Genomic DNA, 17,789 nt, shown 5'->3' with positions numbered 1-17,789 from the left:
CTCTAATGTAAGCTACTCCTGCACTCTCAAGCCAATGGGATGTTGATTGTAAACAGACAGAGCTGGCTTTGTGTGGAGCAGCTCTCACAACTAAAGTGCTCTCAGGGCATCTCCTGTTAATGTGTTGTGTGGTGGAAGTGCTCTCAGGGCATCTCCTGTTAATGTGTTGTGTGGTGGAAGTGCTCTCAGGGCATCTCCTGTTAATGTGTTGTGTGGTGGAAGTGCTCTCAGGGCATCTCTTGTTAATGTGTTGTGTGGTGGAAGTGCTCTCAGGGCATCTCCTGTTAATGTGTTGTGTGGTGGAAGTGCTCTCAGGGCATCTCCTGTTAATGTGTTGTGTGGTGGAAGTGCTCTCAGGGCATCTCCTGTTAATGTGTTGTGTGGTGGCTGCTGGTGGTGCACTGAGACGACCCAATGACCCTGAGAGGTCAGGGGGAGGAGCGAGGAAGAGAAGGAGGAAGAACGTTTGAGCAGGATAATTCAATTTAATGGAGAGAAGGGGGGTGAGGGCAAAGGGAGGGGGGACACACACTAAATGCCAGCAGAAAGGAAGGTGTGTGGGGGGGGGGGGTGTAAGAAATGTGCTGGATCACGGTCGGATAGTGTGTTCAGCTGTGTCTGGTTTCACCCAGCTCTGCTCCCACATGCCTTTCCAAATACAGTGCCTGGCGCAGGCAATATTCCGTCAACCACCCCACCAAAATAGACCAGGACGGGGACTGTAGGGCCTGCCAAGGAGTTTGCCTCTCCTCTTTCTCTCTCTCTCTTCTGGGCCCTCCATCGCTCTCACCCCTTTCTCTTCCTCCTTTACCCATCATCTTGTTACTCCTGCGACCCTACTTGAGCTCGGGTTCGCTTTCTCCCCCCTTCAGCCCTCTCATCATCTCACCTTTCTTGTTTTCTCTCTCCTTAGCTGCCCCACCTCTGTCTCTCTCTCTATGCAGTTGTCATTCTCTGTCTCTGGTCTCAGTGGAAGTTGTTCTCATTCTCTTCCACGTTCTAAATCTCTCTTTCTCCACTGAAGCTGGCTGTCCCCCTCTCGTTCTGTGCCCAGGGGAGGAGCAGAGGCACCTGTGTTGGGTGACCAGTTCCCTGGCTCTAAGCCTGTTGTCCTGTGTGCTGGAGATGGCCAGAGGAAAGTGTGTAGTGCAGAGAGGGGTGTGTGTGTGTGTAGTGCAGAGAGAGGAGTGTGTGGAGGGGTACTAAATAGGACAGGGACTGTGCCATGTTTTGCATGCTATTTTTAACTGCTTAGACTTGACAGCCTGTTTTTTTAATGTTTTGTGTGTGTGTCCACAGCTGCGGCAACCCCCAGTGAAGCGTCTTCGTTTACGAGGTGACTGGTCTGACACCGGTCCACGAGCTCGTCCTGAGAGCGAGCGAGAGCGGGACGGTAAGAGTACACAGAATCTCACACACACACACACATACATTTTCTCTCTTATTCCCTTTCTTCTGTATTGCCTCCTGTCTCTCCCTCTCCTTCCAAATTTCAATTCCATTAGGCTTTATTGGTAAAAAAACCCAATAACTCTCTCTCACACTCATGCTTTTTCTTATTCACACACACCTATATATCAAATCAAATTTATTTATATAGCCCTTATTAGATCAGCTGTTATCTCAAAGTGCTGTACAGAAACTCAGCCTAAAACCCCAAACAGCAAGCAATGCAGGTGTAGAAGCACGGTGGCTAGGAAAAACTCCCTAGAAAGGCCAAAACCTAGGAAGAAACCTAGAGAGGAACCAGGCTATGAGGGGTGGTCAGTCCTCTTCTGGCTGTGCCGGGTGGAGATTATAACAGAACATGGCCAAGATGTTCAAATGTTCATAAATGACCAGCATGGTCAAATAATAATAATCACAGTAGTTGTCGACGGTGCAACAAGTCAGCACCTCAGGAGTAAATGTCAGTGGGCTTATCATAGCCGATCATTGAGAGTATCTCTACCGCTCCTGCTGTCTCTAGAGAGTTGAAAACAGCAGGTCTGGGACAGGTAGCACGTCTGGTGAACAGGTCAGGGTTCCATAGCCGCAGGCAGAACAGTTGAAACTGGAGCAGCAGCACAGCCAGGTGGACTGGGGACAGCAAGGAGTCATCATGCCAGGTTGTCCTGAGGCATGGTCCTAGGGCTCAGGTCTTCCGAGAGAGAGAAAGAAAGAGAGAATAAGAGAGAGCATACTTAAATTCACACAGGACACCGGATAAGACAGGAGAAATACTCCAGATATAACAGACTGACCCTAGCCCCCCGACACAAACTATTGCAGCATTAATACTGGAGGCTGAGACAGGAGGGGTCAGGAGACACTATGGCCTCATCCGATGATACCCCCGGACAGGGCCAAACAGGCAGGATATAACCCCGCCCACTTTGCCAAAGCACAGCCCCAACACCACTAGAGGGATACCTTCAACCACCAACTTACCATTCTGAGACAAGGCCGAGTATAGCCCTCAAAGATCTCTGCCACGGCACAACCCAAGGGGGGGCGCCAACCCAGACAGGAAGATCACATCAGTGACTCAACTCACTTAAGTGACTCACCCCTCCTAGAGACGGCATGGAAGAGCACCAGTAAACCAGTGACTCAGCCCCTGTAATAGGGTTAGAGGCAGAGAATCCCAGTGGAGAGAGGGGAACCGGCCAGGCAGAGACAGCAAGGGCGGTTCGTTGCTCCAGTGCTTTTCCGTTCACCTTCACACTCCTGGGCCAGACTACACTCAATCATAGGACCTACTGAAGAGATGAGTCTTCAATAAAGACTTAAAGGTTGAGACCGAGTCTGCGTCTCTCACATGGGTAGGCAGACTATTCCATAAAAATGTTGCTCTATAGGAGAAAGCCCTGTCTCCAGCTGTTTGCTTAGAAATTCTAGGGACAAGTAGGAAGCCTGCGTCTTGTGACCGTAGCGTACATTTACCAGGTCATTTACCACCTTCACAAGTGCAGTCTCAGTGCTATGATGGGGTCTAAAACCAGACTGAAGCATTTCTTATACATTGTTTGTCTTCAGGAAGGCAGTGAGTTGCTGTGCAACAGCTTTTTAAAATTTTCTTGAGAGGAATGGGAGATTCGATTTAGGCCAATAGTTTTTTATATTTTCTGGGTCAAGGTTTGGCTTTTTCAAGAGAGGCTTTATTACTGCCAGTTTTAGTGAGTTTGGTACACATCCGGTGGATGGAGAGCCATTTATTATGTTCAACATAGGATGGCCAAGCAAAGGAAGCAGCTCTTTCAGTAGTTTAGTTGGAATAGGGTCCAGTATGCAGCTTGAAGGTTTAGAGGCCATGATTATTTTCATCATTGTGTCAAGAGATATAGTACTAAAACACTTGAGTGTCTCCCTTGATCCTAGGTTCTGGCAGAGTTGTGCAGACTCTGGCAGAGTTGTGCAGATATTGGAGGAATATGCGGATTTAAAGAGGAGTCCGTAATTTGCTTTCTAATGATCATGATCTTTTCCTCAAAGAAGTTCATGAATTTATTACTGCTGAAGTGAAAGCCATCCTCTCTTGGGGAATGGTTCTTTTTAGTTAGCTTTGCGACAGTATCAAAAATACATTTTGGATTGTTCTTATTTTCCTCAATTAAGTTGGAAAAATAGGATGATCGAGCAGCAGTAAGGGCTCTTCGATACTGCACGGTACTGTCTTTCCAAGCTAGTCGGAAGACTTCCAGTTTGGTGTGGCGCCATTTCCGTTCCAATTTTCTGGAAGCTGGCTTCAGAGCTCGGGTATTTTCTGTATACCAGGGAGCTAGTTTCTTATGACAAATGTTTTTAGTTTTTAGGGGTGCGACTGCATCTAGGGTATTGCGCAAGGTTAAATTGAGTTCCTCAGTTAGGTGGTTAACTGATTTTTGTCCTCTGACGTCCTTGGGTAGGCAGAGGGAGTCTGGAAGGGCATCAAGGAATCTTTCGGTTGTCTGAGAATTTATAGCAGGACTTTTGATGCTCCTTGGTTGGGGTCTGAGCAGATTATTTGTTGCGATTGCAAACGTAATAAAATGGTGGTCCGATAGTCCAGGATTATGAGGAAAAACATTAAGATCCACAACATTTATTCCATGGGACAAAACTAGGTCCAGAGTATGACTGTGGCAGTGAGTAGTTCCGGAGACATGTTGGAAAAAACCCACTGAGTCGATGATGGCTCCGAAAGCCTTTTGGAGTGTGTGTGTGGACTTTTCCATGTGAATATTAAAGTCACCAAAAATTAGATTATTATCTGCTATGACTACAAGGTCCGATATAGGAATTCAGGGAACTCAGTGAGGAACGCTGTATATGGCCCTGGAGGCCTGTAAACATTAGCTATAAAAAGTGATAGCATAGATTTCATGACTAGAAGCTCAAAAGACATTATTATAATTTTTGGGGGAAATTGAAATTTGCTATCTTAAATGTTAGCAACACCCAGAATGCGCGGGGGATATTGTAACCAGGAGGTGAGGCCTCATTTAACACAGTAAATTCATCAGGCTTATGCCATGTTTCAGTCAGGCCAATCACATCAAGATTATGATCAGTGATTAGTTAATTGACTATAACTGCCTTGGAAGTGAGGGATCTAACATATACACACACACCCGGATAACTCTCTAAGTCTTTTCCATCGCCTCCAGCTCTAATCTCTCCCACAGAGCCTTGCCACTGCCTCTCATTGCTAACGGGGCCTATCTCTGTCCACAGGCATCTCGTTAGCTTTAGCTCTCACTGACGCACAGCTTATACCGGGCCCAGTTGAGACTATGATGAAGCTGCCTCTTGCTATCACAGACCTTTATCGATGTTAGGATATTGTATAATAAGGAGAAGGGAACTTTTTCCCCACCAGGTCAGCAGTTATAATGTCTGGATGATGCAGTGGATTGGTAGTCCGCTGTTGGCTATTGAGGTACCTACAGTGGGGAGAACAAGTATTTGATACACTGCCGATTTTGCAGGTTTTCCTACTTACAAAGCATGTAGAGGTCTGTAATTTCTATCATGGGTACACTTCAACTATGAGAGACGGAATCTAAAACAAAAATCCAGAAAATCACATTGTATGATTTTTAAGTAATTAATTTGCATTTTATTGCATGACATAAGTATTTGATACATCAGAAAAGCAGATCTTAATATTTGGTACAGAAACCTTTGTTTGCAATTACAGAGATCATACGTTTCCTGTAGTTCTTGACCAGGTTTGCACACACTGCAGCAGGGATTTTGGCCCACTCCTCCATACAGATCTTCTCCAGATCCTTCAGGTTTCGGGGCTGTCGCTGGGCAATACGGACTTTCAGCTCCCTCCAAAGATTTTCTATTGGGTTCAGGTCTGGAGACTGGCTAGGCCACTCCAGGACCTTGAGATGCTTCTTACGGCGCCACTCCTTAGTTGCCCTGGCTGTGTGTTTCGGGTCGTTGTCATGCTGGAAGACCCAGCCACGACCCATCTTCAATGCTCTTACTGAGGGAAGGAGGTTGTTGGCCAAGATCTCGCGATACATGGCCCCATCCATCCTCCCCTCAATACGGTGCAGTCATCCTGTACCCTTTGCAGAAAAGCATCCCCAAAGAATGATGTTTCCACCTCCATGCTTCACGGTTGGGATGGTGTTCTTGGGGTTGTACTCATCCTTCTTCTTCCTCCAAACACGGCGAGTGGAGTTTAGACCAAAAAGCTCTATTTTTGTCTCATCAGACCACATGACCTTCTCCCATTCCTTCTCTGGATCATCCAGATGGTCATTGGCAAACTTCAGACGGGCCTGGACATGCGCTGGCTTGAGCAGGTGGACCTTGCGTGCGCTGCAGGATTTTAATCCATGACGGTGTAGTGTGTTACTAATGGTTTTCTTTGAGACTGTGGTCCCAGCTCTCTTCAGGTCATTGACCAGGTCCTGCCGTGTAGTTCTGGGCTGATAACTCACCTTCCTCATGATCATTGATGCCCCACGAGGTGAGATCTTGCATGGAGCCCCAGACCGAGGGTGATTGACCGTCATCTTGAACTTCTTCCATTTTCTAATAATTGCGCCAACAGTTGTTGCCTTCTCACCAAGCTGCTTGCCTATTGTCCTGTAGCCCATCCCAGCCTGTTGCATGTCTACAATTGTATCCCTGATGTCCTTATACAGCTCTCTGGTCTTGGCCATTGTGGAGAGGTTGGAGTCTGTTTGATTGAGTGTGTGGACAGGTGTCTTTTATACAGGTAACGAGTTCAAACAGGTGCAGTTAATACAGGTAATGAGTGGAGAACAGGAGGGCTTCTTAAAGAAAAACTAACAGGTCTGTGAGAGCCGGAATTCTTACTGGTTGGTAGGTGATCAAATACTTATGTCATGCAATAAAATGCAAATTAATTACTTAAAAATCATACAATGTGATTTTATGGATTTTTGTTTTAGATTCCGTCTCTCACAGTTGAAGTGTACCTATGATAAAAATTACAGACCTCTACATGCTTTGTAAGTAGGAAAACCTGCAAAATCGGCAGTGTATCAAATACTTGTTCTCCCCACTGTATATGGCAAGCAATAGCCTGATATCATTAACTCAATCTGGCCCAGGCAGCACTGTTCATACTATCAGGGGTGTGACACAAGGATTCTCTAGACCAGGAGTCTCCAACATTTTTCTAGCATGAGGGCTACTTTAAAAGAATGAACAGCTGCCAGCTACTAAGCACATTCTTCTCCTCTTCCCTGGCTCCTTAGTGTACAAGAGAAAGTAGTGCAATGTTTTCTGTCAATATACCTGGTAAAATAATGGTTAATAAACAACTAAGGGGGTCCTTAAATAACTTTTTTCCTTCCAAATTGTAAAAAAAAATTGTTTTATTTTTCCTGGTTTTAGATTTATTTTGCTTTTCACACTCAAAATTACAATTGTTCATAGAAAAACAACGAAATTGGATGTTCTGAGTCCATGTCAATGCATAAAATGGGGAATGGAAACGCTTTAGGAAGTAAATCTAAGCAAAGAGATGTAGTCAATCCACTAATACTAAACATGTGCATTTAACATAAAAACAACTCTATATTTAGTATTTTGATCGCCGATAAGGTTTATTTGAGCGATGGGGACGCCATTTTATATTGCCATAGTAACGACCGACGCCAGTGCGTCACTGGCAAGAATCCTCAAATTGTCTGTGGTATTGACTTTGCTTCTAATACAACATGTATGTACGTGGAGTGTGACTCGAAGAGCGTGTTAGGTGCGGACAACGAAGATGGCAACAACAAGTAGTAATTCAAACATGAACTGTATAGCGCCAGGCTGTATGAATTGGCTCCCAAAAAATGTTCCTCGGTAAACTACCATCGGCTGCCCAAGGACACAACTTTTGAAGAAGTGGCTCCATGTCCGAAAGAGGAAGGACGTCCCAGCTCGAGCTAGCAGGACCTGCAGACAGCACTTAGCGGAGGCAGACTTCGCGATGAAGGGCACTTTCGATGAGGCAACCGAGAGTTTCCGAATGGAAAGGAGTCATAAGCCTACGTTGAAGCCCTCTGCTTGCGCCTCCATTTGAAATTGAGGGTTATGGTGTAGGGGTTACCGGCCGACCATCATCACCATCGCTGACTTTGGAGTCAAGCAAAAGCGACTGAACGGAGGAGGCGATGCAATGGAGCCAGAGGTAACGTTAACCAGGCATGTCTGTTGTTGACTAGGCTAGCGTTAGACGTCACTGGACAACTTTGTTGCAACTCTAGTTGAAGATAACTAGCTAATGTTAATTGCGTCTCAAGTGTTTTGTGTAACACCTTCACGGCAAATATCATTTGCAAGCAACTAACGTTAAACTGCAACTAAAATTGGAACACAGTTTATCAGTGTACCACTGATAACGTTAGTTACTGTAGGTAGCTTCCACCTCAGATAGTCAAGTACTGTAATACATTTTGTTGACGGATTTGTTTTTGTAATGTTTTGTTAACTCCACCTCATTTAGCTAGACTGAAGTTGACATAGCTAATGTTTGCTGAAAAATAAATACATGTCCCTGTATTTGCTGTGTGTGTGTTGACAATATACAAGACAGGTAGCTAGCAAATGGCTACCCAGACTATTTGCAAATGTTTTCATCCTGGAGGAAATAGAGGAGGTACATGCAAATGCTAGTTTATGCAGTGATTCTTGAATATAACTATAGCCTAATAGATGCCTTAATTGTTTTCTATCAACAGGAAAGAACAGTTAGTACAGCATACAAAACTGACCCCTGGGTGCCAGAGTGTTCCTGTGCTGCGGTGGAGAAGAGGTCCACGGGACCATCACTAAAGAGCTCGGGGCCCAGCTAAATTGCACTCACGACCATCAGTATACAAGCGAGTCCTGCCCCTAAATGCCACAGATGGAGCTGACGGAGAGTGAGATCAGTGAAGACAATAACTCGCTGTATGAACCTGAGAGCTCAGAATCACAATGATCACAGTGCGAGCCGAGATATACTATCGATCACATTGGGGGAGCGGACTGGTGTTCCGAAAATGGAGAAGGAGCAGGCCTTTCAACAGCGAATTCAAAGATACACCCATCCATAAAGGGAATCTGAGTGGAATTGTTTTTCCACTGATTTTGAATAAATAAATAACAATTTAATTGGATGTGCTACCTTGTCCCGGTCCTGCTGTTTCGACTCTCTCTCAACCTATGAATGCTTAGCTATGAAAAGCCAACTGACATTTGCTCTGAGTCGTTGAACTGTTGCACCCTCTATAACCACTGTGGTAATTATTTTTATGTTTTAAAAGGGGCTTTTGTAAATACATTTGATTGTTTGCTGTGCTGGATGTCTGAGTGATGGGACATTTTTATAGTATCTGTAACATATTTGGGTGTGTATTTAATCTGCATTTTAACTTCTTAAAGTGGCAATTAGCAGTAGGAACAAAGTCTCCCTGCTTCTCTTTCGGTAAAAAGCTGAGGGATGGGGCTGGAGAAATGTAAACACTCTCAAAAGCAAGGACTGACCATCCATGATATCAAAATTGTAATCCTTTTCTATGATCTCTTTTCTATGATCTGTTTTCACTACTATGTACCCAGTTCGCTTTGGATAAAGGCGTCTGCTAAATGGCATATATTATTAAAGTCTACTTTGACTCAGCCAACTAGCTGCCCAGTGTAGTTACCATTCCTTTCCAATAGATGGCAGACTAAGCTAGTTGAAGTCACTACTCTAGCGACAGGGACACGGGATTAGTGCGCACTGAAAGTAGTTTTTATCTTCAAAGCAAGTTTATCTGGTTACGCTTGAACCTGTTATAGTGGACAAGCTAACTAATACTATTTTTACATAATGCGCAGGCATTAGGTCTATGTCTTAGGCCAGGCTAGATTTACGCTGCGGTCAAAGGCACTGCATCTCAGTGCTAGAGGCGTCACTACAGACCCTGGTTTGATTCCAGGCAGTATCACAACAGGCCGTGATTTGGAGTCCCATAGGGCAGCGCACAATTGACCCAGTGTTGTCCGGTTTGGCTGGGGTAGGCAGGCATTGTAAATAAGAATTTGTTCTTAACTGACTTGCCTAGTTAAATAATGGTAAAATAAAACCATTATTCAATGCCTTTGCGCTCCTTACATGGAACCCAAACCGGCTGCGCGCATGCGCCATCATGCATACATGTATTTTGTCCCCCCACACTAAACGCGATCATGACGTGCAGGTTAAAATATCAAAACAAACTCTGAAACAATTATATTAATTTGGGGACAGGTCGAAAAGCATTAAATATTTATGGCAATTCAGCTAGCTAGCTTGCACTTGCTAGCTAATTTGTCCTATTTAGCTAGCTTGCTGTTGCTAGCTAATTTGTCCTGGGATATAAACATTGAGTTATTTTACCTGAAATGCACAAGGTTTTCTACTCCACCAATTAATCCACAAATAAAACGGTCAACCGAATCGTTTCTAGTCATCAAGCCTCCTTCCAGGCTTTTTCTTCTCTTAACTTTATATTGCGATTGGCAACTATCATAAATTAGGTGCATTACCGCCACTGGCCTCGTTCGTCTTTCAGTCACCCACGTGGGTTTAACTAATGAGGAGATGGCACGTGGGTATCTGTTTCTATAAACCAATGAGGAGATGGGAGAGGCAGGACTTGCAGCGCGGTCTGCGTCAGAAATAGAACTGATTTCTATTTTAGCCCTTGGCAACGCAGACGCTCGTTGGCGAGCTCGCAATAATTGAATAATGTAGATTTAGACATGTATTTTGCAACACGCGCGACGCAAGCGGTGTAGTCAGCCTGTTATGGAAGAAACGACACACGCAGGGATGAGACGCCGTACACCTCGTCCAGTTCTCCCTTGTGCCCATAGGGTGAACTGCCGATAAACTGCCAGCCTGTATGCTCTGCAAACAAAATCATAAGACAAGTTAGTCTGATACCAAATCACAATGTATTTATAATGAGCACGCTCCATTATTGGTTAGAATGAGTTTTCATGATGCTGTCTGCGATTCGAACTCCGGTCGTCTAATCAAAAGGTGAATGTGTTACCAACGCGCCAAACAGTGCTGGCGATAAACATCGTTAAAGGATACTGATTGTATATATTGAGCTCCTACCCACTACTGATGTTAACCTTAAACAATTTATAATCAAGCAAAATTACACCAATTATTTAACTGGCATATCGGCTGCTGACTGGTCAAGTAACCTCTTCTACCAGGAAGTCCTTCATAACGATTAGTGACACGTCCAATAAATACATCACCATTCAGGCAGACTGACAGGAACCTCTGACTGGATGTAATACATCACCATCCAGACAGACTGACAGGAACCTCTGGATGTAATACATCACCATCCAGACAGACTGACAGGAACCTCTGACTGGATGTAATACAGCCACCATCCGCTGGGATTTTGTGCTGTAGCGACCACCATCTCTTACATGACACACACTCATACTCTAGACATTATCTGGCAGCATCCCCACTCATACTAGTTTGTGTTTGCATACGCCGATCCACTAGCTTAGGTGTTTCAGGCGGCATATCTGTGTTGTTACTGCTACGAGAACTATTTGATCTGGGGCAACGATCGGCTCGCCTAGTTAAAGGTTGAATAAATAAAATAAAAATGATCGTCTCAAACATGAACGGCTTCAGTAGGTTTATTGGCTCCCTAACTAACATTATTAGCTAACCTCTCACTGTTGCCGCCTGCTATCGACCCCCCTCCGCTCCCAGCTGTGCACTGGACACCATTTGTGAATTGATCGCCCACCATCTAGCTTCAGCGTTCGTTCTGTTAGGTGACCTAAACTGGGATATGCTTAACACCCCGGCAGTCCTAAAATCTAAGCTAGAAACCCTCAATCTCACACAAATCATCAAGGAACCCACCAGGTACAACCCTAAATCCGTAAACATGGGAACCCTCATAGACATTATCCTGACCAACTTGCCCTCGCTACATATTTGTCGCCAGACCCACTGGCTCCAGGTCATCTATAAGTCTATGCTAGGTATAGCTCTGCCTTATCTCAGTTCACTGGTCACGATAACAACACCCACCCGTAGCACACGTTCCAGCAGGTATATCTCACTGATCATCCCCAAAGCCAACACCTCATTTGGCCGCCTTTCCTTACAGTTCTCTGCTGCCAGTGACTGGAACGAATTGCAAAAATCGCTGAAGTTGGAGACTTTTATTTCCCTCACCAACTTTAATCATCAACTCTCTGAGCAGCTAACCGATCGCTGCAGCTGTACATAGTCCATCTGTAAATAGCCCACCCAATCTACCTACCTCACCCCATACTGTTTTTATTTTATTTACTTTTCTGCTCTTTTGCACACCAGTATCTCTACTTGCACATCATCATCTGCTCATTTAACACTCCAGTGTTAATCTGCTAAATTGTAATTATTTGCTCCTATGGCCTATTTATTGCCTACCTCCTCATGCCTTTTGCACACACTGTATATAGACTTTATTTTTTCTACTTTGTCATTGACTTGTTTATTGTGTTATTGGCTTGTTTATTGTTTACTCCATGTGTAACTCTGTGTTGTTGTCTGTGTCACACTGCTTTGCTTTATCTTGGCCAGGTCACAGTTGCAAATGAGAACTTGTTCTCAACTAGCCTACCTGGTTAAATATAGGTTAAATAAATGTAAAAATAAAATAAAAACTAAAAAAATAAGTTTTTGAGAGTTCCAAAATGTTCTCCTGTCAGTGACGCAACAATGCCAATATGTCGATTTACAGTTAGCTGGCGTTCTAGCTAGCTGGTGTTTCCATTCGCCTTTATTTCACATCAGAAGACACATCTTTTTAGGTCTGGAAGAAAACTAGCATTTAGATTTTCGAGTGTAATTCCCCCTTTTAATTGTGCATCTAGTGAGTGAGGAATGTGCCAGTTTAGCAATGCTGCTCAAATTTCATAGCAAGTTTGCAAATAACTAATAATAGATACAAATGATATACTTACTTCTGCCAGGTAAGCCTACTTTGCAGTAAACATTTAATTAAGAGGGTTTTGGGGGAAGTATTTCTGTTAACCCACATGATTAACTGGCTAAACACAGAGTGATGGAAATAATTAGCAGATATTGTGTTAGGTTTGGCTTTTTAAGCCAATAGTGGTTAACCAGGGGTGGGATAATGTTGAGTTGATTAGATGGTAGCTGGGAGCTTTCTGTGTCTGATAATTGTGAGATTTGTTTATGACAGTTTGCGGTGGAATGCGTGGAAAATTGCATGTGCTTTCAGAATTGTTTTGCGAGCTACTCATAGGTGGGCTGTGAGCTACTGGTAGCTCGCAATCGACCTGTTGGTGACCCCTGCCCTAGACAGATGGTAAAGCGGGCAACAGTAACTTTGTGGGTTTTCAATGGAATGTTGTGCTGAGAAAGGACAGCCAGTCGTGTCATTCATGCTAACTCAGTCTCTGACCTTTCACCCCCCCAGGAGAGCAGAGTCCCAACGTGTCGCTGATGCAGAGGATGTCGGACATGTTGTCCCGCTGGTTTGAGGAGGCCAGCGAGGCCCAGGGCAGCCGGGGGACCACGCGCCCTCAGACACGCCCTACAGGTGAGACACTGGGACAGGGTAGTGGTTGGCCCGTTGCCACAGATCTATGATTAGACCTTATTTATTTATTTGGGCTGCACCAGTGTTTTGTTTATGAAAGGCAAAAAATACAATTCAATACAACAGATTAGAACTTTATAAAAAGACATGCTTCAGAAAAAAATAACAACACATATTTCCTGCATCTCCTCCAGGCACTCTTCCTCGCATAGAAGGGGCCCCCACCATCCCAACACTCCCTACAATACCCCCTCCACAAGCAGCCAGAGCCCTAGAGGGCTCTGTGGAAATGGAGGCCTCCGCCGTCAACCCTGTACCTGTACCCCTCTCCAAGTCCACCTCCTCCTCAGGGTCATCGTCAACGGTTACAGCACATCCTCCGTCAACCTCCTCATCCATGGAAGGCTCGGTGCTTCCCTCATGCGCCCTCCCCTCCTCCCCAGATTCAGAGCAGAGGAGTCAGGCAGACACTGCTGTGACCTCCACGCCAACACCCACACCCACCACAGAGGCCGCACTGTCCGGTAAGAGTCGCGTAGAGAGAACACACACATACACTGAGTACTTAAATCAAAACTGACATTTTAGCTCTTCAGTTCACTAAGATGCAATTTTTCCCATAAGAGGGCCGAGTAATTGTCATTGTATTTGATTTGAGGAGAGCCAACAGGTGATTCACAGTTAGAGTTCTAAAGGGAGTGTATATTACTGGAAACTTTATACGTTTACCAATAAACTACCAGAATGTTCAAGTATAAATTACCAAAGTTAGATTAGATTGTCATAAATATTCTGTTAATTACCTAGATTCCTCTGACTTTTGTAAATTACCGGTCGCTTTCCAACCCTACTCACAGTAAACTGCCACTAGCAGACCATAACGTGTGTGTGTGGGTGTGCAGACGATGGGAGTGTGTACAGTCTATAGGAGTGTGTACAGTCTATAGGAGTGTGTGTGGAAGCTGTACCACTCAAGCAGCTGCCTTACCCTCCTTCTACTGTTTCCTTTATTGCCTCTCCTCGTCTTCTTCCTCGCCCTTCTCGTCTCTCCACCTCTCTGTCCCTCTCGTCTCTCCACCTCTCTGTCCCTTTCGTCTCTCCACCTCTCTGTCCCTGTCGTCTCTCTGTCCCTCTCGTCTCTCTGTCCCTCTCGTCTCTCTGTCCCTGTCGTCTCTGTCTCTGTCCCTGTCGTCTCTCTGTCTCTGTCCCTGTCGTGTCTCTGTCCCTGTCGTCTCTCTGTCTCTGTCCCTGTCGTGTCTCTGTCCCTGTCGTCTCTCTGTCTCTGTCCCTGTCGTCTCTCTGTCTCTGTCCCTGTCGTCTCTCTGTCTCTGTCCCTGTCGTCTCTCCGTCTCTGTCCCTGTCGTCTCTCTGTCCCTCCACCCCTCTGTCCCTCCTCCCCTCTGTCTTTCTCGTCTCTCCACCTCTCTGTCCCTCTCGTCTCCACCTCTCTGTCTCTCTCTGTCCTTCTCGTTTATCCACCTCTATGTCAGAGTACGGCCCTCATCGGCTGCCGGTAAGTTTAGTGTGTAGGCGCTTGCAGCGGCTGCTCCTGTTGGCCGACCCCCCAGGACAGAGTCAATCCTCTTCCTCCACTGCAGGCACTGAGAGCCAATCACAGGGGGCTTTTGCTGCTGCCGCCAAGATGCCCCCCCCTACAGGTTACAGTCACTCCCCCATTGCTGACTACAAATTATCTATAACTGGGCTAATAACTCACTAACTAGCAAAGGATATGTACAAATGTGCACACGTGGCTACATGCAGCTCTTGCTTTGATCTCAAAACAAGGGCATTTACTCACGACCGCTCATGCTGTAAAAACAGTCCAGTTCAAAGTGAATGGCACAGATCCATATATGGCAATGGTCTATTTGCATATTGGCCTACTGCAGCTCTGATTGGTTATGGCGCACTGGTTTGTGTAGAGTACTGGCTGAATCGTGCGTGTCAATGTAATAGAATCATACTCTGATTCGTTCTGCCTACAACAAAATCTCTTGCGTAGTTAGTTTTGCATACTAAGTCTTGCATAGTTAGTTTTGTTTCGGTATGTTGCATTGAAAATTACTAATATTGCGTTGATTCGATCACAATTCCCACAGTAAAGGAAAATGTTGATAGTGTTCACTCAACTTTCTAGAGTTTTCCCTGTTAAGTTCTTCTCTGCGCCAGCTGATATTTCTTCTGTGCGGCAGTCACGGGGGAGCTGCGCGCCCGCTCATGCACGCAGCTTAAAGGGAACGTTGCTCCTGTCCCCACACCATACTCTCTTTTACCTCTTCTACCCAACTCAGCACTCCCTCTACCCAAATTCCATATGCCCCTCAGACTTTTAAAATTTACTACAAGCTCCACTCTGTTGAGCTACTGTCACTCCCATATCAGCTAAAAATAGAATGTCATCATGTTTACGTCATGGATAATAAGCACAGATCTCGCAGCTGTTGTTACCAGTAGCCTGGAATCACAAGTTATTACTTCTAAACAAATTAAATTGTGAAATAATATGTCTGTAAACAATTGTTGGAAAAATGACTTGTCATGCACGAAGTAGATGTCTTAACCGACTTGCCAAAACTATCGTTTGTTAACAAGAAATTTGTGGAGTGGTTGAAAAACGAGTTTTAATGACTCCAACCTAGGTGTATGTAAACTTCTGACTTCAACTGTAGATCAGATCAAGGAACCAAGCAAGGTTAATTTCCTACACAACACTGCCCCCACGGCTACGGAAGAAATGATACGGCGTGTTACAGTTTTCATGTGGCACGGGGGTACGTCGAATGTCGGAGCACACAAAAAGGAGCAACCCCTTTTGTGACGAAAAACAACACTGCACTATGCTCCGTTGGCTCCGTTTTGCATATTCTGTTTACTCCTCTTTACCTGTCACACACACAAACCCCCTTCCACCAAACATACACATCCCCCCCTCCTCTTTCTGCTTGGGTAGTCCTGCCTGTAGCTCCCCTGTATGGTGTGGCAGTGAGGTAGTTGGCACCCTCTGGCTGTGCACCACTGCTTCTGCAGCCCCTTGGCAGCAGTATGAAGGGGTTGTCTATGTAATATATTGAAGACTATGGATGGTTATGACTATGGCTAAGATTATATGTAAAATGGCGCCAGAAGAAATGGCAGCAGTTTTACGGGCGCCGAACCAATTGTGCTATTATGTGTTTGTTTTTTTCGTATCATTTGTAACTTATTTTGTACATAATGTTTCTGCAACCGTATCTTACGGCAAAAAAGAGCTTCTGGATATCAGGACAGCGATCACTGACTTGCCTAGTTAAATAAAGGTAAAATAAAAAAAATTAATTCAAAAATGTATCTACATACAATACCCCATAATGACAAAGCAAAAACGGTTTTTTGACATTTTTGCACATATATTAAAGATAAAAAACTGACATTAACATAAGTATTCAGACCCTTTACTCAATACTTAGTTGAAGCACCTTTGGCAGCGATTACAGCCTCAAGTCTTCTTGGGTATGACACTGCATTCTTGGCACACCTCTATTTGGGGAGTTTGTCCCATTCTTCTCTGCAGATCCTCTCAAGCTCTGTCAGGTTGGATGGGGAGGGTCGCTGCACAGCTATTTTTAAGTCCCTCCAGAGATGTTTAATCGGGTTCAAGGATATGTACAAATGTGCACACGTGGCTACATGCAGCTCTTGCTTTGATCTCAAAACAAGGGCATTTACTCACGACCGCTCATGCTGTACTCACTCAATGACATTCAGAGACTTGTCCCAAAGCCACTCCTGCATTGTCTTGACTGTGTGCTTAGGGTTGTTGTCCTGTTAGAAGGTGCACCTTCACCCCAGTCTGAGGTGCTGAGCGCTGTGGAGCAGGTTTTCAAGGATCTCTGTACTTTCCACCGTTCATCTTTCCCTCGATCCTGACCAGTCTCCAGTCCCTGCTTCTGAAAAACATCCCCACAGAATGATGCTACCACCACCATGCTTCACTGTAGAGATGGTGCCAGGTTTCCTCCAGGCGTGACGCTTGGTATTCAGGCCAAAGAGTTCAATCTGTGTTTCATCAGACCAGAGAATCTTGTTTCTGATGGTCTGAGAGTCCTTTAGGTGCCTTTTGGCAAACTCCACGAGAGCTGTCAAGTGCCTTTTACTGAGGGGTGGCTTCACTACCATGAAGGGCTGATTGGTGGAGTGCTGCAGAGATGGTTGTCTTTCTGGAAGGTCCTCCCATCTCCACAGAGGAACTCTGGAGCTCTGTCAGAGTGACCATCAAGAACCCGATGGTCACTCTGACAGAGCTCCAGAGTTCCTCTATGGAGATGGGAGGACTTTCCAGAAGGACAACGATCTTCGGGTTCCCTGACCAAGGCCCTTCTCCCCCATTTGCTCAGTTTGGCCTGGTGGCCAGCTCTAGGAAGAGTCTTGGTGGTTCCAAACTCCCATTTAAGATTGATGGGAGGCCACTGTGCAGACATTTTTAGGTACCCTTCCCCAGATCTGGTACACACTGTAAAGTCCATGGAGAATAAGAGCACTACCTCCCAGCTGCCCACTGCACTGAGGCTAGGAAACACTGTCACCACCGATAAATCCACAATCATTTCAATAAGCATTTTTCTACGGCTGGCCATGCTTTCCACCTAGCTACCCCTACCCCGGTCAACAGCCCAGCACCCCCCACAACAACTTTCCCAAACCTCCCACCATTTCTCCTTCATCCAAATCCAGATAGCTGAGATCCCCAAAGATTGG

At 45.2% G+C, this 17,789-nt stretch overlaps 1 protein-coding gene and 1 long non-coding RNA gene across 3 annotated transcripts in view; both read left to right on the top strand.

The window, feature by feature from the left end:
* Positions 1-17,789, top strand: part of LOC139547151 (DDB1- and CUL4-associated factor 6-like) — a 69,171-nt gene that overhangs the window by 27,122 nt on the left and 24,260 nt on the right. For both annotated transcript variants that reach the window (XM_071356202.1, XM_071356203.1), the window contains exons 8-10: positions 1,300-1,393; positions 12,930-13,052; positions 13,247-13,576. In XM_071356202.1, coding sequence (XP_071212303.1) covers positions 1,300-1,393; positions 12,930-13,052; positions 13,247-13,576 — 547 coding nt within the window. The remainder of the gene's footprint in view (positions 1-1,299; positions 1,394-12,929; positions 13,053-13,246; positions 13,577-17,789) is intronic.
* Positions 5,569-9,113, top strand: LOC139547153 (uncharacterized). Its single transcript, XR_011669336.1, has 2 exons — positions 5,569-7,633; positions 8,184-9,113. It is a non-coding gene; the product is annotated as an uncharacterized lncRNA (long non-coding RNA).

Source organism: Salvelinus alpinus, chromosome 20 (assembly GCF_045679555.1).
Source record: "Salvelinus alpinus chromosome 20, SLU_Salpinus.1, whole genome shotgun sequence".
Lineage (NCBI taxonomy): Eukaryota > Metazoa > Chordata > Actinopteri > Salmoniformes > Salmonidae > Salvelinus > Salvelinus alpinus.
Note: the sequence above shows the minus strand (reverse complement) of the source record. Positions and strands in the feature narration are given on the sequence as shown.